Source organism: Salvia splendens, chromosome 6, assembly GCF_004379255.2.
Source record: "Salvia splendens isolate huo1 chromosome 6, SspV2, whole genome shotgun sequence".
NCBI lineage: Eukaryota > Viridiplantae > Streptophyta > Magnoliopsida > Lamiales > Lamiaceae > Salvia > Salvia splendens.
The window spans coordinates 14,106,800-14,131,606 of NC_056037.1; the positions used below are offsets into that span (position 1 = coordinate 14,106,800).

The 24,807-nt window shown below is 39.5% G+C and overlaps 1 protein-coding gene across 4 annotated transcripts; it reads right to left on the minus strand.

Moving 5' to 3' along the window:
• Positions 1-8,821: 8,821 nt before the first annotated feature.
• On the minus strand, positions 8,822-24,074 carry LOC121807480 (nuclear pore complex protein NUP160-like). Of its 4 annotated transcripts, XR_006051824.1 has the most exons (28): positions 23,750-24,074; positions 23,474-23,600; positions 23,123-23,387; positions 22,700-22,760; positions 20,428-20,585; positions 20,035-20,117; positions 18,993-19,097; positions 18,795-18,892; positions 18,377-18,497; positions 17,501-17,683; positions 16,824-17,016; positions 16,134-16,705; positions 14,980-15,148; positions 14,494-14,771; positions 14,223-14,410; positions 13,807-13,883; positions 13,364-13,707; positions 12,846-12,914; positions 12,440-12,758; positions 12,041-12,169; positions 11,744-11,852; positions 11,578-11,649; positions 10,962-11,094; positions 10,114-10,221; positions 9,750-9,890; positions 9,369-9,542; positions 9,145-9,273; positions 8,822-9,025 (listed from the first exon to the last, which is right to left on the minus strand). XR_006051824.1 is itself a non-coding variant. In XM_042207718.1 (27 exons), exons 1-27 carry the CDS (start codon positions 23,932-23,934, stop codon positions 9,232-9,234), a joined length of 4,503 nt encoding a protein of 1,500 aa, XP_042063652.1. In that variant the 5' UTR covers positions 23,935-24,074; the 3' UTR covers positions 8,822-9,231. The 4 variants fall into 4 exon arrangements, 3 of the variants coding, with proteins under 3 accessions (XP_042063652.1, XP_042063653.1, XP_042063654.1); XM_042207718.1 differs by having other exon boundaries at positions 8,822-9,273; XM_042207719.1 differs by having other exon boundaries at positions 8,822-9,273; positions 23,692-23,885.
• Between the last annotated feature and the right edge of the window lie 733 nt (positions 24,075-24,807).

The window sequence follows — 24,807 nt, forward strand, 5'->3', positions numbered from 1 at the left end:
TAAAAAAGTAGAAGCTCTGATAGGCTTCGAAATTTTCTGTTTTCTTGATTTGTATAAAGGATACCACCAAGTTTTAATGGATGAGAATGATGCTTCAAAAACGGCTTTCATTACTGACTTCGGTATTTTTGCTTATAAAAAGATGTCATTTGGTTTAAAGAATGCCGGAGCCACATATCAAAGGATGGTAGATAAGCTATTTCGGCACCTGATCGGAAAAGAGGTTGAAGTATATGTTGACGACATAGTTGTTAAAAGCAGAAGCACTTCGGAGTACGAAAATAATCTCAAATCCACTCTCGACGTGCTCAAAAAAGCCAACCTCAAACTCAATCCCCAAAAATGTACCTTTTTGGTAGATTCGGGAAAATTTCTGGGTTGTTGGGTTTCAAAGGAAGGACTCAAGGCAAATCCCCTAAAGGTTCAAGTTGTTCAGAACATGGCAATGCCGAAGTCCATACATGATGTGCAAAGGCTAACTGGATGTCTAGCCGCACTGAATAGATTCCTTTCCCAAGCAGCCGAAAAGCAAATGCCGTTCTTCAATGTTTTGAAGAAGGCACCAAAGTTTGAGTGGGGAGCCGAACAGAAAAAGGCTTTTGACGAACTCAAAAGTTATTTAACCGAACTTCCTACTCTCTCTGCTCCAACAGATGCCGAAGTGATATTCTTATATTTAGCAGCATCAGATCAAACCATTAGCGCGGTGCTTGTACGAGAAGAAGACCTAAAACAGCGTCCTATCTACTTTACAAGCCGAGCATTAAGAGGTCCCGAAACAAGGTATCAACCTCTGGAAAAAATTGCTCTGGCATTAGTAAATGCAGCAAGGAGACTGCGGCCATATTTCTATGCTCACAAAGTATGCGTCTTAACCGATCTTCCACTTCGGCAAGTTTTGACTAAGCCAGAAGCATCAGGCAGAATTGCCAATTGGGCCATAGAGTTGGGAGAACATTCAATAGAATATCTACCTCGGAAAGCCATCAAGGGACAAGCCTTGGCAGATTTTCTTGTAGAGGCAAAGTTCGATCAGGCAATCCCTATTATTGCCGAACAGAAAAATCCTACCAATGATGAACTAACACAGCCCCAGAAACCCGAAGTAGAGCCGCCGGACTGTTGGATTGGATTCGTAGATGGAGCTTCGAATAAGACAGGAAGTGGAGCTGGTATTCTACTTATCGCTCCCGACGGACACGAAGTAACTTATTCACTTCGGTTCTTATTCCCAACCACTAATAACGAAGCCGAATACGAAGCCCTTCTTGCCGGACTTCAGTTAGCGCAACGTCTACTTGTCAAATCTCTCAAAATTCATTGTGATTCACAAGTCATAGTGAATCACATGCTGGGTACAAGTGAAGCCCGTGGTGAAAGGATGAAAAAATACTTGGACAAAGCGCAAAGTATTAGCCGAAATTTCTCTTATTTTCGGATAATCCGCATTCCCAGAGCGGGAAATAGCCGAGCAGATACTTTAAGTAAGTTGGCCTCATATCCGAGCTCAAAGGTGGAGGAATTACCCCACAGAAGCATTGATGAAGCTAAAGTACACTCAGTAACCAGTTCACCAAACTGGATGACGCCAATATTAAAGTATCTAGATCAAGGACAACTGCCCGAGGATAAGAGAGAAGCAAGGAAAATCACATGCCGAGCACGTCGGTATGAACTTCATGAAGGAGTCCTATATAGAAAGTCCTACCTTCAACCGTTATTGCGATGTGTAGGACCAGAAGAGACGGATTACATCCTTAGAGAAGTTCATGAAGGATCTTGCGGTAGCCACATCGGAGCTAGAGCATTAGCTAAAAAAGTTCTGAGATGGGGATATTATTGGCCAACTTTGGTACAAGAAGCAGTACAGCTAGTTAAGAAATGTACGAAATGCCAAATCCATGCAAATATCCCAAGGACGCCGCAGACTGATCTATGTGCTATGCAAAGCCCTTGGCCTTTTATGCAATGGGGCATAGACATAGTAGGACCACTACCACAAGCTCCCCGGCAAATGAAATTCTTGATCGTTGCCGTGGATTACTTCACAAAGTGGGTGGAGGCTGAACCATTAGCTACGATAACAAGCTCAAAGGCATTAGATTTTGTCTGAAAGAACATAGTTTGCCGATTTGGCATACCCCATATCCTCATTTCAGATAATGGGACTCAGTTTACTGACAAAACATTCAAGAATTGGTGTCAAGAGTTGAATATTCAACAGCGGTTCACTTCAGTCTCTCACCCACAAGCAAACGGACAAACGGAAGTAACAAACCGTACTTTGGTGAAAGGATTAAAAACTCGGTTAGAACAAGCCAAAGGACAATGGGTAGAAAATCTTCCTCAAGTCCTATGGTCTTACCGAACTACACCAAAAACCTCCAACGGTGAAACTCCGTACAGTCTAGTGTACGGCACTGAAGCCGTAATTCCGGTTGAGATCGGCATACCCAGCCCCCGAACCCTTAATTTCTCAACAGAACTGAATGACGACGGACTGAGAGCCGAACTAGATCTTGCCGAAGAAAGAAGAGAATTGGCCTTCATAAAAGAAGCCAAGTACAAGGAGCAAGTAACCCGGTATTATAACCAAAGGGTGAAAAAGCTGCAGTTTCAAGTGGGAGATCTCGTATTAAGAAACAATGAAGTAAGCCGAGCAGAAAAGCTGGGCAAACTTGAACCCACATGGGAAGGTCCGTATCGGGTGTCAGAAGTCCTGGGAAAAGGGTCTTATAAATTAACTCACATGTCAGGAGAACAAGTACCCCGAACATGGCATATTTCCAACCTCAAGAAGTTCTATTTGTAAGAGACAAGGTCCGGTCAGTCTTGTGTCTAGTTCGGTCCTAGGGTTATGTGCTTTCATATTTTTATTGTTCTTTATACTTGTCGTTTTTTTAAAAGATTAAAATCTTTTTCGTCCTTTTTATTTGTCTCTCTATGTGCGTTTTGTCTCTTATAAATGTTACTGAGGTATATTGTTCCTTAAAGGCTGATCCCCTTTTTTAGATCATGTATTAAAGACAATTGTGAGTCCAAGCTTCTAAGGAAGATACAAGATTCCACAATTCAGCTTAAGAAACAAGCAATTCGTCTGAAACGAACTGCAATAAGCCGAAAACCACTCCGGTTAACTAGGGAAAGTCCAATCCAAGCGATAAAACTCGCCAAATAAGGACACTAACTAAGTCCGGTCAAAGAAGAGTTTACTTCATAAGACCGAGGACGAGTACAATAAATGAAATAAAAAATCGCTGAACTGTAAATACGCAGTGATAGAAGCGAAATGAAAAAATTTCATTTACTAAGTCTTGTTGGGCATACAATTCCGCTGCCCTACGAGAATGCGTTACACCATTACAAAGGACTATTCTACTGTCTACGATTGCTAAAGTTGAGCCACCTATCCGAAAAATCCTCATGATGCTGAGTTCGGGCGTTCCGAGCAGTTGAAGAATAAGTAGGTGGACGAGATGCTCTGATCGACCTACCGCCTCTTCCCTGAGTCCGGGAAGTTCTAGCACCTCGGCGGCGAAGAGTCTCTTCACGAAGCATTCGCTGATCTTGCTCACTCATATTCACAACTCCTCTACGAACTTCAGGGCGTTCTTGTCTTGACGTTTCCGGTTGCTCCTGAGTCCGTTGCTGATTTGGAGTAGAATTTTGAGTAAGTGGATTAGAGGTTTGAGTTGGAGTGTGAGCATCTGTTAGCGGGAAACGGCTAAGGAATCTCTCGATTGAGGGACGCCGGGAAAGAATGATGTCGTACAGAGAAGCCAAGCGCCGCAATGATTTCACAACTTGTTGGCAAGCCGAGCTCTCCAGCACATTGTTCTTCCGGAGTACATGAAGCTTCTCCCACAGTTCATCAACTTGATTCTGAACTTCAGATATAGTCATTCCCCCGCGCCCGCAGATGAAATCTTCATATGCAGTCCTCTCAGCGATGACAGTATTCAGCTCGGCCTCCAGATCTTTCTTTATGCACTCTAAGTCCTTATTGTTGGACTCCAGCTCCACTAAACGAGCCAAGAGTTCATCATACTTCATCTGGTCATCTATAGCTTTTTTCTCAGCTTCATTTAAAGCCAAAGAGTATAGCCGCTTCCAGTGAAGTACCTCCAGCTCCTTAGAGTTAAGAATACGAAGCAGCTATGTCAGTTCGGCATTTCAGTTTACCGAGCAGGCAGTAAACCACAATAGGAGTAAAAGAGATTAAGAAGAGCTATAAGGAAGACACGAGTGTAGAAAGAAGAATTTTTTTCATTCACAAGAAAAAATTTACACAAGGAGGGCTTCAAGGCCATTTTACAAATAGAAAGAAAGAAACTAAACTAAGAGAAGGGAGACGAAATCATACTCCGCCAGTTTCGTCTCCGGCTTCCCTGTGGGTTTCAGCTTCTTTCTCCTTGTCGACCTCGGTCTCAGCCTCGGCCTCCCTCCTCCCTCCCTGCTGCTCGGCGCCCCCATCGCCGATCTGCTGCACCTCTTGCTCGGCGTGCCCGTCGCCGGTCTGCTGATCCTTCTGCTCGGTCTCCTTGCCGGCCTCGTTTTCCTGCTCACCCTCTTCTTTGAAAATTGAAGCGGGTGAAACAGGCCCCAAGGAGGCAAAGATGGCCTCCATGTTCTCGTCACGGTCAGCACGGCAATTACGGACTCGTTCAGCAGAAAGCAGGACCGATGAAGACGCAAGCTCCTCAAGGAGCGGCAGACTCTGGAGACGCGCTGCAATCTCTCGGCCATACAGCGGCAAGACGACTTCGGGTTCCTGCTCAACATTATCGGTCATCAATTTCAGCAGATCACCGATAAGGGCCGAAAATTGATTGCTCAAAAAGAGTTTCTCCGTGTAAACACGGAGAGCCTCCCCCTGAGCAACCACGGCAGCCGCCTCCCTCTGTTTCGACCGCTCTCTCTGGATGATGAGCTGGTCTTTGGCACGCTGGGCTTCATCCTGAGCCGAAATCATAGCGGCCCTTGCCCTCTCAAAGTCTGCCCGAGCCTGTTCGGCCTGGTGACGAGCAGCATTCAAATTCCTCTGCATCTCATCATAATCGCTGGACGCTTTAGAGAGTTCAACTGTGACGAGTTTGCAGAGCATATTGTTCCTCTGAAAATGGAAAAAGGAAAAAGTCAACAGAGGGGCCACAAAAAAAAAATATAGGAAAGAAGCAAAGCCAGAAAATCAAGAAGAAAATTCACCTTTACAAAGTCCTTTGGCCATAAAAAGGGCTCAGAGATATGTTCCGAAGTGGCCGTAACCACTCCTGATCCATAACCCCCCTGGACAATGTCTCTCTCTGGCGCTTTTGGGGGTTTCTGAGTCTTCGCCTTCCCCCTTGCCGAGGTCGATCCCGGCTTTTTTGGATCCGAAGACTGACTCGAAGAGGTCTTCTGCCTCTTCGGATTCTTCTCGGCATCAGACGCCGAGCTGGTGGTTTTCTGTTTCTCCGGCTCCTTTGATTCGGAGGATTTGCGACCAAGCTTGCTTAGCATGTTCACTGCCAAAAAGCAAGAAAACAAAGTTAGTTTTCGCCGCTAAAGCAGTAAAGCATAAAAAAGAAATCCTCACCCTCAGTCTCTTCGTCCGAAGACGAGGAGTCGAACACGAAGTCACCCTTGACGAGCTCAGATTCCAAATACTGTTTCCTAATCATGGGAATCTTATTGAGCCCGCCCTCGAGCTCGTCCAACGGTTCTACCCGAGGATGAGGAATTACGGACTTCGGCCCTCTCCAGGAAAAGTCCGGAGCCGCTGTCCTATTGTAAAAAAAGAAGCGATTTTTCCACATCGGCCATTTGGTTTTACAGAAGGCTCTAAAGGGCTGTAAAGGGATCAAGTAAAACCAGGATCCCTTTCTCTTAAACTGAAAGAAATTAAGGATTGCCCTCAGAGACAGATCCTTTTCTAGTCTACGCAGCTCGGCAGCAAAGGCCGATAAGTGCCTCCAAGAATTTGGAGTCACCTGACCTAAAGGAAGTTGGAAAAAATCAAGAAGCTCTACAAAGGCGGGGGGAAGAGGGAAACGAAGCCCGCATTCTAAGCAGGCTTCGTAAACGGTGGCATAACCCTCCGGCGGCGAGTTAGCCCTATGAGTGTCGTCGGGAATCACCACTAACCCCCCAGGAAGAAAATATTTTCTGTGTAAGGATATCACAGTATCCTTACTCAAAATGCTGTGAAAATATTCTACCGTCTTCTCCCCGGACTTTTTCCGGCCAGAAGATCCCTTACCCCCCTTCCTACCACTACCTGATTCAGAAACAGTTTCAGAAGAAGAAGACATGATTCTTACTCTTTGATGGTCGAAAGTCTCTGAAGAAATTCTTGAAGAAGCGGAAGAAAATTTTACGAAAAAGAGAGAGAATGCAGAAGAAATAATCGCAAAAGTGTTCAAATTCGCAGAGGCGTTTCAAATTCGTCGCACCGTTTCAAATCCCACTTTTTCTGGATTCTCTGGCCGGATTTGCTGTCACATTTAATGCAGACACGTGCAGAGCACGTCCCCTGACGTCAGCCTCCCCCTTACACTTATCCAAAATGCCGAAGTGATTCACTTCGCTTTTCGGGGGGGGTGGTGATGGGATACGAACTAAACAACTAAACAATAATTGCGAGCCCAATAGCAGTGACGGCCCATCAGCCCAAAACCCAAGAAAGAGTATCAGTTCGGCACAACCAAAGAGTTCGGTCACAGCCTATAGCTCGGTAAAAGCCGACCAATCGAGCTCAACTCTCAGATCGGCAAAAGCTGATCGGCAAAGTTCAGCAGTTCGGTCTCAGTATTCGACCGAACAAGGAGATAGTGGACCCATGCAGGATCTCCACGACCTCCATTACACCCACGATCTATTTAGTGGTATTAAGCAGTTATCAACCCCCCTACCAGGGCTGCAAACCACGATCTTAGTTCGAATGTATAAATAGAACTTAGATCAGATAGACCAGGGTTAAGTTCTCTAGATCCTGAATCTCATATAGCAAATCAGTATTGTAATCTGTAAGCTAGATCAAGCAATACAAATTTGCCCTCTATTCTTCCCGTGGACGTAGATTTACCTCAGTAAATCGAACCACGTAATTTTCAGTGTTGTGATCTTCATTTATTACTTGCATTTATTCCCATCAAAAATTCGCTAAATCATCACTGGCGCCGTCTGTGGGAACACAGAAATCCAAAACTGTGATAAAAGCGAGTTTTTGATCCTCTTCCACCAAAAAATGCGTACCAGATCACATAATACCCATACTTCCGTCCCTGATGAAACTTACTAAAACATATTAAAACATATAAAACTTACTAAAACATATTAAAACATATTAAAACATATTAACATATTAAAACGTACTAAAACATATTAAAACATACTAACATATAAATCAAAGGAAGGACCACGCTGAGGCATTCCACAATAGGCCATCTTGCACAAGCATATAAGAAAAGGCGGTAGTCCGCACATAATCTTTTTCCGAGCAAGTATACCAAATGGTGCTCTCAAATTAAAGACTTATCATATAACATATTAAAACATACTAACATATAAATCAAAGGAAGGACCACGCTGAGGCATTCCACAATAGGCCATCTTGCACAAGGATATAAGAAAAGGCGGTAGTCCGCACATAATCTTTTTCCGAGCAAGTATACCAAATGGTGCTCTCAAATTAAAGACTTATCATATAACATATTAAAACTTACTAACATATTAAAACTTATATCATATAACATAATAAAACATATTAAAAAACTACTAACATATTAAAACTTATTATAACATATTAACATAGTAAAACATTTAATTTAGAAGTTTAGAACTTACTTGTAATCGAAGAGCGGCTCGTCTTCCCACCTCCTCCGCAACTTGTGCTCTAGAAGGGGCACGACGACGCCGAGAGTCACTTTGATCTTGAGCAATGCCCTTGCCCCGATCACCACCACGACGAGATGAAGACATGATATTATGGAAATTGGAAGTAGAGAATAGATAGTAGTGTTTATGTGAATATGACTATATGATAACGTGAACAAGAACAACGTGAGTAAATTATGAGCGCAAACAACGTACACAACTTGAGAGAATGAGGATGGAGAATAGAGAAATTGAGATTGAGAGAGAAATTCTTATTAACACAAGAATTGGGTGAGTAGAAATGGAAGAGGAGGGGGTATTTATAGGGGAAAATTGTGATTAAAAATTTAAAAAAAAAATCAAATTTTGAAAAATAACGCCGAAACCGCCGGTTCGCCGCCGAAACCGCCGGTTTTCAGTGGAACCGGCGGTTTACGGACCGTTTGAATTTTCAAATTTTGAAAATTGCGGTGGGAAACCGCCGGTTTAGGCCCGGAACCGCCGGTTTAACCCTGAAATTGTGAAAAGGCTAGGGAGTAGGCCTGAAATTGTGTCGGAAACCGCCGAACCGCCGGTTCGGAACCGCCGGTTTCGCCGGAACCGCCGGTTCCGACCCGCCGGTTACGGTTTGCATAAAATGAGGAACCGGAACCGGAACCGGCGGTTCCAGCGGTTCCGGTGCCAGTTCGAACCGCCGGTGACGGTTCCGGTTCCGGTTCGGAACCGCCGGCGACGGTTCCGGGCCGGTTCATCCGGGCCGGTTCGGTTTGGAGACGTCTAGCTTTACTGTGTAAACCTGAGGTTTCAACACTCGTCATTCAACTGCTTTTTTTAGTAAATTGTCACTACATACCATCATCACCATTTGAGATTTTATAGTATTTGATTCTTGGGCATCCTCAGACCTCAGATGTATGGCACCATTTATTTGAGGTTTACTTTTGAAAAAGGTAAAATACACATTATATGACATAAACTTAAGTACATATATTAGCAACGCAACATCCCAAGAAATGTTGTAAAGGGGGAGAAAGAAGAGATATTTCAGCCAGCTGCGTTTCATAAAAAAAAAGTATATACAGTTTCGGAGTTTACATAATGATACGACTAATCTGACATCGCATTGAGCAACATCAAGGATGAGCAATAATTTTTTCCCACTTGGGCAGCACTGAGAGACATGAAAAAGATGCATATTTTATAAACAGGGCAAACCACCAGAAACCAGTCGACTAGTTAATGAAATAGGCCGATAATTAGATATCGCTTTGAAATTTTTTTGTTACCAACCTGAGTGAGTATTTGGAGCTTAGAAGTGCCGAAGTTGGAAGAGCAAGATATTGTTTGGTAAGCCCAAAAGTTTTACACGATCTAGCACTAGCTTGAACAAGATTTAACATCATCCGACTCCACTTTCAGCTGTAAATGTCCCAGTAAGAAAAGGAAAATAATTTATTAGCGCATGTGTCGCTCAACTGCAAAATGAAAACAAGAGCCAACAGAGATTAACTTACGAGATTTAGATGGCTTGACAAAGCCCCATGCAATAATTTTTTCAGCTTTTCACACTGGTTGCTTCTGTGGCCCATTTGTATTGACTCCTCCAACATGCCCCATAGGCGTTCCACATAAGTATATGGAAACCAAACAGCAAAAGGCTTTTTACGATGGATAATATCAGCTGGTCGCTGCAGATAATTGCAAAAAACCAATTCACTTCTTGGCAACAAGAAAGGCTATTGAAACAACAGTAGACACCATGATGAATCAACACAGGACAATCTTAGCCTCCGACAGACAATTATAATAAGGTACCATATAATTTTGTACGTAGATCATGCATTTCAAAACAATAGTAGACACCATAATGAATCAGCCAGTTTGGATAAACTTACAATAGATGCCAAGTTTTCCATGTATTCGATCAGCAAATTGGTAGCATCTGTGTGTCTTCCGTGATCAACATACAGGCGAAATAGAGATGCTGGATTTGATTCATTTCCAGTCATGCCAAAACCACTTTCACTGCGATCACCCTGTTCAATTTCAATCAATGACAAATTACGAAAGAATGATGCATGCCAAAACAGTTGGATTGATAGAGAATCACAAACTTATCCAACGATCCCAACATTACGAAGTTAGCTCTGAGAAAGGTGAAGCACAATTCAAAAGCCATAATTTCTTAAACATACTTGTTATTAGAATGCAGATCACAAAAAAATTGTTCAAAATGCAGGAAGTTTGTACAATATTTACCTTAAAATGTCGGACCAACCATAGTGGTAAGTCAATTTGGGAATCAGCTGAAAGTAGAGTTCCAGCAACAATTAATGGCAATCTGGGATGAGATGCCCTGTACTTATCCTGCAATACAGGACCCAAGTAAGTTATCTAGAACTTCAAACCAACAGAGATAGCTGGATAGGAGCAAGCTAATTTATAAATTCAGATAGAACACAACCCCCCACCTCATTCTTACCTACTTTAAGATATATCAACAAATTTAAAGAACAATGAATAAGTGAACTGAGATTTGCAATGAAGGAACAAACAAAATATAAGAGACATAAGAAGTACAGTATGGATTTTGTTAGACATTCCCACAGGAGATTGCAGGAAACCATAAATCAAAACTACTTTTAACCTCTTTCACCATTGCATGACAGCATTAGGAAACTACTCTCATCTTGAAGAGTTTGATATACTAAAATGTGGGTTCATTTTTACATATTAGTTTTATAATAAAATATGAGTGAAATGAGGTTAGTGGAATGTGGGGCCTATTACCATTTATGGAAACTGGGACTCGTAATGTGGGACTGACTAAAATGGTAAACCGGGACTCCTAAAGTGGAACGGAGGGAGTAATAAAATTCTTTAGTTTTGCTGAAATCACTAGAAGCCTACAAATATGACCCAAAAATACAATGAATGTGTTAACAAACCATCCCAACAGGACGCAGAACCACACAGTAAAAGAACATGGCAGATCATGTAATATTGTCTGGAGAAGTATATATAAACTAAGAATGTATCAATTAGGGGTAAACCATCAATATGACAACATAATATATAGCATAACGAAAAAAATAGGCAGTACGGACAAGATAGTGTTCCAGTGTTCCCCAGTGGCTACTTCCGACAAATTGTTGGGATGCCGCAGCTGCATCAAGCGAGTCATGTACAAGCTCATCTTCTGATGAAGTCAACAGCAAACCATATTGTTTACGATCTTTCCTGAGAAAAAAACAAGAATTTTTCTAGTTGAATACTTGAATGGATATAATGATATATAGCTTTAGAAACCTCAAAAGGTTATCTACATTCAATGGCTTAAGTGATAATAATTCAAATATCATCTTCACTACTGGTCAAATGAGAAAATAAGATTTAAATCATATACTCCCTCCATCTTTTAAAACATTACCCATTTCTTTTCACCAATAAATGTTAGGTAAGTGTGTAGATGAGTAAAAAAAGGGGCCCACATTTATTTTAGGGGTATTGTATTTAATTGTAAATATTACGTAATAATGTGGGCCATACTTGGTTTTTATGTAAATAAGTTGATATAATGAGGAGAAAAATAAGGGTGGTGGAGGATACATATCAAAAATGGAATGGGCATTGGGAAGTGTATTGGGGGGACAAACTAAAATGACAAAATGGGCAATGTTTGAAGGTACGGATGGAGCATATAGCAACAATACATTTACGTACCCGGGCAATGAGGCACCTAGCCTGCTTGGGCAGCATTTCAGTGCCATTGTGATAAATACCCTTTCAAGCTCCCTGAAACATTTATATTTTGAAAACCAACACGCTGGAAACATTCATGTGGCTAACAGTTTCTAGGGCAAAAAGTTATTAGGAAGCAGTGCATAACCTTTTAAGACCAGAACCCTTCCAGAATTTGAGGATCACCGTAAACGCCATGTCATATGAGCTTGATTCCACCAAAAGATCAATAAGGTCGGCTGATGGTTTATCAGTTCCTGAATGAAAATTATCAAGATAGAGGACACGGAAATGAGAAGATGTCTGAGCAGATCTAGACTTGACGTAATCCATAGACAGAATATGAGACCACTTAGCTAAGTATTTAGCAGCAGAAAATACTTTAAAATAATCAAATTCAAGTCTACGGTAAAAGTAACAGTGAATAGGCTTTGCATTGTAATACCAGTAAAGCTCCACTTGATGTTTGCCAAAGAAAGCAGGTATTCCGCCGATGCAAGGACAAACTCCTTTTCAAGTTTCTCAATATCTAAATAAGATGGAAGCTTTTGAGGCAGAGAATCACCAGTGAGAGCTGAAACAGAAAGGAATATAGGACAATAATCACATATCACAATAATCAAAGATTTTTAGGACGTGTAGGATCTGGATTTGAGGGACAAATCATATCAGTTGGCTCAAAAAAGGCCAAAAGGTGGCTTGAGGGATTTTGAAATCCACTCAACATGAAATTATATAATCAAGCTCCATAGATCAGTTCAAATTCGGATTTATTCACCCCAAATCCATTGATCCAACCCAGCCTCAGTTTTTTTATAAGGACTCATTTTAGATGATGATCTACATTGTTCTGGCATGGTTATTCTAGCCTTTTTATTAGGATAGATTTCTTTATCATAAGAGATGTCATCCACAGGGGCATCAATCCAAGCATATGATGGATGAACAAGTTGGAGGGCATTGATAGCAGCAGCAAGCCCATTCAGCCTCTCTTGCAGAGTAAAAGACCTGAGTTGATGATCTTTTACTGCTGCTTCGGCTCTCAAACGCACAGAATAACGGTAAATGTAACTTGCGGCTCTTCGCCAGTTATGCCTATGCACCTCAAATGCATAAAGTAATTTGAAAGGGTTTGGCTTTGCTGAGATATCAGAACGCGCTGCCTGCGAAGGAAAATAATTAATAACATTGAGATACAAGGTATTCTAGAATAAAATATTCCAGTTCACTTGTCAATCAAAATAGCGAACCTTCCAGGCAAGCTCTCGCTCTACTTTCTCCACTAAACCAATCAGTGGCAACTGGCCATTACACAGTATCTGCAAGGAATAAAAGAACAGCAAACAGTTATATGTGAAAGCATTTGAACATACACATCCACCTCAAGATCACTTACTCAAAATAAGATGGGAAGAAATGAAATAGATGAAAAGGAGAGGGAACAAAAGAAAATTTGCTAGCTTAGCTCCATCGCATTAAAAATTCTCAGTATCATGTAACCTTACTGGAAAAAAAAGGAACTAAAGCAACACAATTCATACATGAGGCAATAGGTTTCACCATCACAAGCACAACACTTAATAACAGAAGACAAAATCCTAAACTGGGTTTAGTCTATTACATTAACTGGTTCAACTTCAATGCTAGATTGCTTCAATACCAATTAAGCAGGAAACACATGGAAGGAAGGTAGTCGACCAAGAAAAGAACAGAATGAAATAGAGAGAGTGGGAAAGATAGAGTGACAGATGAGAAATAGACAGAAAACCTTTATAGCACCACGCTCATAAAGAACTATAACGAAACGCCTCAAACAGATGATCTTGCTTTCCTCATCTGGATTTGAAATTATAGCACAATATGCATCATGGTAGTTATTAAGATCCAACGTCAATTTAAAAACATTAGCCCAAAGTCTCCCCTTGACAGTAGTCACTGATTCACCAAGGTTCCCATTAGAGGTGCTACCCTCATTGCCAAGAGATTCATCAACTTGTTCAAGTGCAGCCAGAGCAAATTGGCAAGCAGCTTCACTCAAATTATATTGTTCAAAGAGCTGCATCACCCATTGATAATAGTGAAGCTTCCATGCTGCAGTTGAGGGGGGACTGCCTGCAAGAGAGAAATTATAAACTACATGAATCAAAGAAGCAAGAAGCCAGGGGGGCTATGGAATGTTCACAATAAGACTCTTTTAACTGCTAACGTAACTGAAATCAACTTTGAACCATCCTGCTTCAGGTGGCAGACTTTGTATAGCCTCTGAAGATCTTTCTATTGATGCAGCTCTGAACAACAAACATAATAAGAATCATTAAGTGTAGGAAGGTTTGACAGCTATCTGGCTAAAGCAACATGTCACTTGAACCAAAAAAATGCTTAAATACACAAAATACATCAAAAACAAGAACAAGAAAAAACAATCACTAGGCCACCCTTGTGAACAGTAAGTCCCACATGGACAATCAGAAAGGTACAAGCAATAAATTACATAAAATGTCCAGGTGTGCAAAGGAGAGGCGATTCATAGAAGTGAATTATAGTTTCCTCCAATCATTTTCCATCACCCTAACATATTAATTCATTTCAAAAAGACACGGACCTATAGCGGTAAAATCATCTGATACCTGAAAAAGCAGGGAAGCGCTTCTGCAATTTTCCTATCCTTAACTGGTCCATGCAGTCCATATTGTGTCTGAACAACTAGACAACATCCAAGAAGATGGGACAACAAAGCCAATTTGGCATTCATAGCTTGAAGACTTCCAAAACTTTTCTCCTTGCGTGAATACGTATCCACCAAAGTGAGCAAATACTAGCAAAAGTAAGGCATCATCTCAGGAATCCTTCCGAAATCCAACACGAGAGTACAGGAGATTAGGGATAAAAGAAATAAACCTCAGTAGCACTATACTGATTGTTCCTAAGTAATATCAGTGCAAGTTCAGTTGAATTGCTGAAAAATACAGAAGATTCTTCGCCACTTCTTCCCCAAATTATCCAGCTGATAAGCCCTCTACTTAAAGTAACCAAGGTGATAGGATTTGGAAGTTGACTGAAAAAGAGCTTTCCAAATTCTCCGGAGGAACCTTGCATGCTCAATAGTAGGATATGTGCCAATGAAAATTCAAAATTCCCAAGCTTTGCATTCCACAATCTTTTATCCCCACTGCAATCTGATGACACAGAGAGAGAGAGAGAGAGACCATTAACAGAAGTTAGGCCAACTAATTACACATAGCTCTCACCTTAAACTAGTAAAATAAAACTATAGTGATGAAGCGCATTAATATCTAATGCTGATGTCTAATCATCAGTTTACAAATGGTAATCTAGAAGCAAAGGGAGCAACAGAAAGTGAATTCACATCTGATTTGATCCTACCAATTTGTAAGGATGAAAGCTTATGACTGAAATCTTCAATTGCCGGTGAATGTGATTCACATGGTGTGGTCCCCAAGTAATGGATAATATGCCATTCTGTCGTAATTTCTTGAATCATTGGTATTAACTCTACTTTAATCCGTGAAACGTCACCATATGACATTTTAAGCTGCATAAGAAAGGGAATTAAGTTGCTTCACTGAAATCATATTGAGCTGTAAGCTCTAACCAAACTTATGTTTCTTACCGAAAAAGGGAACTGTAACTAAAGTTTTAGAAATGGTTTATACAAACAGTTAAACCTCCCAAAACAGAACTATTGAGAAAAAATCAGGTGCGGTAGGGTGGGGTGGACACACTAGTTCCATTCTAATAGAGGCTCTCACCACTAAGAAAGCACCACTTAAACATATGCATGACCAATAGTTATAAAAACTGTAAATGAATTGTTAATGCAAATCACATTGCTTAATTATTATTCCATTGAACTAAAAAAGAGCAAATCACATGGATAGCAAAAAATTTCAACATCAAAAGGGAGCTCTGGAGAGATGGCAGATATTGCTTAATATTATTACATTGCACTAAACTGTAAATGAATTGTTAAAGCAAATCAAATTAAGACACAACCATCATCATTTAACAAATAATGCATGCCAATAATGTCAGAAACTTGTGTAGCAAAAAAATAATTCAGACAGAGGAAATGAGGCATCTATAATCCATGATATTTTGTGCAAAGGAACAGAATACAAATGGAAGGGAAATTGATCCCACTAATGTAGCCATTTACAGGACAGAGTTATAATTTCATAGGCCAGAAATTAACATTGTGTTCTTCATTAAGGAAATGTACCAAAAGAATAGCTTGTAACTAATAAAATAAAACTGGACATGAAGAATCCAGGTAATAGAAGGTCTTTAAAGCCTTCTAGGTATTTCAAAATTTTTATTTCTATTTCAAGGCTTGTTCATCAAGAGTCTAGTGACAACATAATAGTTAAAAGGGTAGGTTAACAGGGAAACCATAACCTTTTTGAAGGCAGCTACACCACAAATGCTGAATAAAAATACGATAATTTCTTTTACACATGACCAAAAGTTATTTCAGAAATAATGCAATATACCATATGTACAATATAATGCAAACTGACCTGCCCACTGATGCTAGACATATAGCTTAGCAGCATACAAATATCCAACCCGGAATCAAACATCACTTTAGCAATTTGGGACATGGACTGCACTATTGCAGAACCATTTATACGGAATGGTCCAGCTGCATCTGATTTAAGTACAATTTTATGAGGCACTAAAAACTTTAAGTAGCTCTCAACCACGTCTAAAACCTTTTTCCATGAGTTAGCTTTATGGCACAATTCATGAAAGGACAAAAACATATTTGTGGAGAATTTTCTTAGGTTTCTGTGATTTGACAATTCTTTTTCCAGGGCAGCATCACCTCCAAGTTCTGGTATTAGAATTGCTGCAGTTGAAGAACTGTATCCAGTTTCTAGAATCTTTAGAAGACGGGTAACAACCTCCTCGAAAGATATATGAGGTGTTCTAAGAAGTGATTCACAAAATATAGTTGATGAAGCTTTTCCCAACTGCTGGCTCACATTTTGAACACATTGTAGAAACTCAAAGAGAATTTTTCTTTCAAACTCATCACCCAAATCATCCAGCTCGCAGCCTATATACTTTTTCTGGTTCTCAAAAGAATCTGGAGTCATATATGTCAAGGAGATTATGCATTAGATTAACTTGCAGTAAATAGATTTGATTACAAGGTCGCAGAGCTCAAGCAAATAATTCGACGCTGATAAAAAAGCCAGGCTTACCATATATGATATGCTCCACATCCTCCAAGCCACGGCATAGAGAGATTGTATAGTTCCTAACTATAACAAAAGCACCTGTGGATGGATCCATGACCAAACCATATGCTGCATTGTATTTAAACCAATTATTCACATAACGGGTGCAGAAAGCTTTCCAAAATTGAAGAATGGAAACTGGACTGCCACTTCCACCCTACACAAGGATATGCATCAATTATCAGTATCCTTGACTTTCATCCTTTTTACGATAAGTAAATAAAAGACAATAGAGGCAGACAGCACATTCATCATGTGTCATTCAAGTTTACCCTTGTAGTTACAAAATATGTACTAGTTTATACGGGCAGTGGCCAATAGAGGCAGACAGCCCATTCATCATGTGTCATTCAAGTTGACCCTTGTAGTAACAAAATATGTAGTTTATATGGGTAGTGGCCAATAGAATTTTTTTTAACTCGAGCTTAACCAATAAAAACAGGCAAAAAAAATTAATACTTATAGAGGCAGCTATTCAATTCATGCATGTGGCTTCCAAAGGTCCAAAGTAGGGTTAAGGAAATAAAGACTGAAGGGTGAATTCCACTAAACCAAAGGTGCAGAAACTTGTCTTGGAGAGGAGGGATACAAAAATAGAGTTATGAATGGACCACCGATTATCATGAAATGTATTAATATACCTGATGTTCGATCAACGACAAAATCTCACACTTCAGACCTTCAACAGTGAATGAACCAAACTCAGAATCAGTGAAGTGCTTCTGGTAATCTACTAAAGTTTGTCTGATAACAGCATTGCAATGAACCCCAGGAGAAAGCAATGCTTGGAAAAACACAGAAGAGAGAAATGGTGCGATTTCCTCCTGCATATCAAGAAATATTTACCAACAAGCTTGCAGTTATGCAGTAGTTTCACATATAACAGCACATATATAATCTTGAAGCTCGAGAATATCAAACATGAAGTTGCTTGGCAAATTTTAGGATGCTTAATCTCTCTATTTCTTGTGACTGAAATGCCATCAACATAACTCCTTGTACATACAAAATAGCACCAAGATTGTCACATAACGACATATACAAAATTGTTTCACATGTTGGTATGCTAATTTTGCACCAAAAAAATGTTTTTCTGCTGCCGTACTCCAAAATGAAATAACTATTTTGTTCATGAAACTCTCATCATAATACACATAACCTCCGAATCATAGCGCCACACTGTATTCAGATTAATTTCAGCCTACACAGTCCATCAAATTTGGTAAACCCAGCAAACAGCACATGCCTAAGGTATATCACAAACTAAATTTCTAGAGGCATACAAGAAGAACACCAAGACTGTGAAGTATGAACTGGCAGCACAACGGTTTTCAACCAGTGACCAAGTTCACCACTTAGCATTTCACATATTCTGATGAAGTATGGGCAAGCTTCTCAAAGAATGCCCAATATTCATTTATTCATAAAGGCAGAAAAGACTAGGACTTGATATATGATTACCATTGATTTGTTATAATTTATAAAGACAAACAGGTACAAATGTAATTATTATGTACCTCTGCTGAAGAAAATGCTGAATAGGCCAGCCAAAGAAGATCATCTGAAGAATGTTTAGAACTCTGAAATAGCAGGTCAGCAACCAAATTTTCTTGCAATGCATAGCAATGGGCTAACCCCCTAAAAATTAAGGTCTCTGTAAGTCAAACTTGAAAGAGAAATGATTGATCAAAGCTGTCCAAATAAGGTTAGGTGATAAAAGAAGATATAACTCCAGGGATACCAGAAACAGAAAATCAACTAATTCAAATATTCCCAAAGGCCAGAAAACAGCAACTAATGCTGTACCATTTCGAAGCAGGGACCTATGCTCAAACTATTTGATTTTGAAAAAATTCTCGGCAGAAAATATGCAATCCATTTAAAATACACAGAAAATGAAGAGCAGTAACAAAGTGCAACATTCAGTGAACTTACTCGGTGGAGTCATTACTATGTAATTCTTGCATTATGAGCCCATCTTCCTTGAGAATCCACACTTTGTCCGAAGTAAGTTTAACATCAATTGGTCCAACCTTTAAAAAAATCATTAAGCAGATAGATGTAAGCCACTATTTAACAATTGGAAGACTGTAAAAGTACAGCAGCATACTATTAGGTGAGTCATTGAATTACCTCTCCTAAGGAGATTCTTCTTGATGAAGGCTCCAATGACAATCGTGCCCTTTCTCCCACATTAAGACGAAGTCCATATAGATAGATTGTTTCTGTAGCAACTTCCTTTACATTTTTTTACAGAAATGAACAAGTATATACAAATGTCAGGACTGTTGCATGCATGACTAAAGTGCAAAAGAAATTCTATAGATCACCCAGTCTAATTAATCATTCCATAAACAAATTCACCCACTAATATCAGATAAAACTATAAAAAGAAAAGCATAATTCATTTTTTCCTAAACAAGCAACAATCATCCTCCACACAACCAAAAAAGACGCATATAGTGTGAAATATCAGGCTAAGGAATGCTTTGTTAAGGAATAAAGCGATATGGATCCACTTACTAGATGTATTATTGAAAATTTAAATACCATAAATTTAAATACTAAAAAGGGGATATTAGGACCTTTTTGTTTCCACTTTGGGTTTGGGCCATTACAAATGGGAAACCCCTAAATGGAAAGCTTTGCCAAGCTTAATGGGACAAAGGGAATAGTAAAACATCAAGTTGGACAGACTAACATAAAGAAACCAAAATTGTTCTATTCAAGACCCTTTCTGTATGGCCTCAAGTATAATGTAACAACTTATATTGAGGAACCACAATAACTGTATCTATCTTTTTCCATATAATGTGAGTAGTGACCAACTTAAAAAAAACATCGGCACCAAATCTGATATTTTGAGTCATACCATATCAAGCTTTTACCACATGAACAAGTATTAATCCACAAATCTGAAATTATCCATATCCTAGAAATGTTTGTGATCATCAAGTTGTTATTTTTATATGGTTTGCTTACAGAATTACCAGAAAATTTTCTAAGTCAGATGAGGTAACTAGGAAATACTTAACTTTGTGGGCATAAAGTTCAGAGTAGAAAGCAGGAAAACATCAGAGAACAGAGCGACATAATAAGAACAAATAGAATATTATTGGTATTTGACAGGTTTATATGCCAAGAAAAAGAAAGGTGCTTCCTAATTGTCACATACCAAATTGTGTCCGTGAAGCATTGCCAAAGGGATTACCCATGTGACTATATTTGCTTCGCCCACCCACAACCTAACAAATGCACCTGGAAGTATTAGATGAATGAAACGCGCATTAGGAATAAACGGATTGTAAAAAAAATAAACAATTCAGAGAAATGGTTCTTAGAAATTTGGCTATGAATAATTGGACTAGTGAGGCAAATATGCAAATTCTATAGCAAGTAATAAAACTGGTGCCTGCATCTAAGTCTCCACAATATGTCTAAAAGAATAAATGCATGTTATAATGATCAATGAATGCTATAGTTTTGTACCATGCATGGAAACATAAATAAAGTCATAACAATAAACCAAGTTGCAATTAGGATATAAAAGTTAAGGTTGGATACTTGCCTGTGCTTGCTGGAACTGGCGTGGCATGACTGAAAATTTTACTGCGGCTAAGAAGGTCCCATACCCGAAAACTACTATCGGAATGAAGTACAAAGAGAAGCTTTCTCTGGTTTACCTCTGAAACCACTAAATCCACTACAGCACCCAAGTTAGGGCTCCTACACGAAAAATATTCATGAAATAGTATGAGAAATAAAAATCACAAGAGACTAAGAGAAGACAAGATAGAGCAAAAAAGCATTATTCTATAAAGGAGTGGTTGCCTCTGGCACAGTTTTTTATGTCCCTGGAGTACATATGGAACAGCATTTCTGACATTAAGTTCAACAAAAAAAATAATAATGATGTAAGTTTTTACAAACCCATATATTATAACGTAGTACAAGAAGTTAACAAGCCAATCATAAGAAAAAAATCGACTCAAGGAAAAGTAATCAAAAGATTCTAAACAAAAACTAGAATTACTAGTGCCCTTCTCTGTCCCACTCTATAGTGCACCATATACACAATTAATCAAAAAGTGGGATAAGTCTTTTCCTCGTAGGCTGAACTCTTATGGCACTGTGTGGCCTAAGTTTAAATTACTAAAAGTTCATCCACATCTCCAAACATGTGGAGCCAGCTATCTCTTTTCTATAGGTCGGAGCACAATGTTAAAAAGGCAGGAAATCAACCAGCTCATAATTATGTCAACATCGCAGCCCACCAAGCAGTGAGCCAGTGAATATCTATAAGTAACTCAGATTAGATGTTTATACCAGTACATGTCATAGTTAGCTTAAAGCCTTAACTACGGCCCTATTTCTAATCAATCATATAAGAATTTTCCCTACGAGAAAACTTTCCATCTGACTGGTCTTCACCAGCAAGCTTTATTGTTTGGATTACATTACCTTCAGTTTTGTGCTTCATAATTAAACAGATCTAGGAGCAATTTGTATGGGAGTAAAAAGGGGAGGAGAGGCTTAAGACAATCTGCAGGATTTAAACTGTCCATATCAATTTTAACATTGACATTTTGGAATTCATAATATACAATTACCCAAACAAAATATATAACTTCTTAAACGCAGGAAGCTCTGGAAATTCCTCTTCACATAAAAACCTGTAGGTTGCCAGGTTGGTTTACAAAAGACTTTTTTCATTAATATAGAACTTCATGTTTTGAATTCTAATATGGGATTACCATCACGAGAAACTAAAAGCTGAGGCATAAGGTCTGTAAAGTAAAACAGAAGGTTCATTTGAGAAATTGACAGCTTTACATGTAGCTTGTTAAGAAAGGCAACATTATGAGGGAGCACCTAGTACTGTAGATATGCCCAGCTCAGTGAGTTCAAAGTATCTACATTACAATTTTTGGTGAAAATAAAAAGGCTGCGTTAGAGGGTACACTCAGTACCATATATAACTGGCTTCAGTTTGTTCAAAGCATCTAAGTTAATCCATAGTTATTTGTTGAAAATAGAGGAGATTAATTCATTACGGAGAGAATATGTGTTTGCAAGAGAGATGAGGGGAGAAATGGAGAGCAGCAATTTGTAAGCAGGTTGGGTCAACATTTACCGTCTTGGTCACCAGCTTATGATGCTGAAGACACCACCTCAAACTAATGCAAACAGAGAGAAAAGAGTCCACAGATCACAACTTAGTGTCTCACTACAGAACGAATTTCAGGTGCACATATTCTTAGGAGATGTCAAGCAGATTATAAATCTAATTTGACAAAGCATGTTTTTCATAATGTTAAAATTGAAGTTTATAACTTTATAGTATCTGGTATAAATTGCAGAGCAAGTTAGTGACTTAGCGCTTTACTAGTTCAAAGGACTCTTGTGTATATATAGGTGCTTTGATTAGTAGATGAATATAAGAGAAAAATTTCCGTTGGCATCATGTTTCTACCTTCGATTTAACTCATGGAGTAAAATTTATTAGAAAAGTTGAAAAAAGCAAACACAATATTTCCATCAGCACAAAAAAGCAACAAGAAGTTTCTCGGGAAAGATATCAACTATGATTTTTATAGAATTTCAGAAGAAATGTAGTCATAGTGACTAATAACCTAAAACTAACAGGACTTGTTCTACTAAAAGAAAGCCTCTTCGCCGGGTGCATCTCTCTGTCTTCATGAAAAAAGTAAGTGCTTATTTAAGACCTAGATTCTGTATAAAACTGATGAAGACCTTTCTGATGTGAAATAAAACGCAGAGAGCATTAAAGGTAAAGATAGTGACAGAATGAAACTTCATTTATTAGAAGCAAAGTTTACCTTGACAATATGCCCCACAACCGACCAAATCCAGCATCGTCTCGCAATTCAGACACAAAGCCTGCAAATTATATCATAAGAAACACCAGGAAAATAATAATTAAGAGTGGTTCATCAATTAAACAACAAGCAATGGAATCCACACTCTACACCATGCAATTCATTTAGAAATGTGAACTTTGAGAACGTTAGAAATGCAAAGCACCGCACCAAAATGTAATCAAGTTAACTTTACGGAACACTAAATAATTTGGTATAGGTCTACCATGCAATCATTAACTTGCACTTCTTAAATGCATATCAGAAAGGAAGAAGAAAGTATCAGATATAAGAGAATCGAATGGTCCATAATATTTTAATAGCTGCAGGAGAGTGGCAAACACATGTCTTGAGCAAGCATTTAAAAGGATATAACTTATGGACCTGGAGTGCTGGGATCAAGTATGCCAAGCTGAAAGCAGCTAATAGATCCATCACTCCTTCCGATGAGCAAGCATCCTTCTGACGCTGCAACAGTGGTTATTGCCCCACTATGAGGTTGAACGTGTGTATTATACTCGAGAACCTCACTAGCGGGGACAACAGAAGAAGTTCCATAGTCAAAATTGCTCTTCAATCTGATGACATAAGCAACCCCTGAGATCGTCAAAGCATAGAGCACCAAACAATCCCCAGAAGCAACATTGGTCTACATGCAAAAGACAGTATTAATGGCATAGCCTATATACTAAGGGAGTGGGGAAGGTTAAGTAGTCAGTTCAAAGCCAAGCACACCTCGCGTGATTTGCAGATGAAAGCAAACGGAAAAAGAGAATCAGAAAATACAAGCCGCAGCCCTATAGTTGGTGTATCTTGAAGTTGTAGAATCTCCAGCACGTGTGCCTTAGTCCTACTGGTTTTCCTGCAATACAAAGTCAGAGAATAAGAAACACTGCAAAAACGCGATCGATGAATAAAAGCAATAAACCAAAATCGTAGTTGAATGCATAAACCTAGGCCACGTTAACAAAAAACAGTAGTGCTCGAGAGAGAGTGGGTTAATTGCAGAACCAGAGGAAATAGGAAGGGGGATTTCCAACGGCGCAGGAAGAGGCGAAGTCTTTGGCAATAGAGTCGTCGCTGTTGGCTGTATATGTAGATGTGGAGGGAACGGAGAGTTGACGCCATTCGATTGAGTCAGTGCTGAGCAGCGGGACCTCCATACCGGCCATTCGCCAGCGGTTACTGGTCGCCATTCCCGCCGCCGCCTCTGATTGAAGAAAATCGGAAGCTAAAATGCGGCACCGAGGTGGAAGAGTAGAGTAGACGTAGAGAGGTGTGAGTGTGCAGAAGAATAGGGTTTAAGGTGAATTTGGGAGGGAGATGCTCATTTGCTCTTTAAATTATCTACCCAGGATTTATTTTAGTGCGGCTAGGGCTAACCGACGCCCTAAAACTTGTGAAACTAGGAGCATCCACAATAGAGGACTAACTGACGTCCTAACCATCAGCGTGTGGCTAGTGCTCTCGACTAGTTCGCTATTGCAGTAGGCTAGCCGAGTGGACGAAAAACCAACACCCTAGAGCTAGGGCGTGGACGAGCACGGCTAGCCGATCGCTAGCCGATTTTTTATTTTAAATTTTTTCTAAAATATTCTTTCCCATTTCTTTTTGTTTCTAAGTTTTTTCTCCAATTGATTTCGTTGTTTTTGGAGTTTTTTCTTGTGAGGGCTAGGGCATTGGCTAGGCTATTGCTAAGTTGTTGCTTTGCTAGGGCAGTGGCTAAGTTGTGGGAATGGCTGATGATGTGGCAGAAGGAGTTTTTAGCTTGGCTATTGCTAGTCCACTCCTATTACGGATGCTAAGAGCATGGAAGTGTGCCCGGACCCACTTTTACTCCATGCTCTTCCGCAAGAGCACAACACTCACATCCATGCTCTTCCGCAAGAGCATGCTCAAGGGTCCCACAATTCTATTATTCAATTTAAATAAAAACATTTCCACAATATTAAAATACATTAAAAATATCCGAAATAATATTACAAAATACTAAAAAAATAAAAATTAGATATTTAAAATCATAAAATTAAAAAAACCACTACTCATGCCCGAATTTCACCCAAATGTGT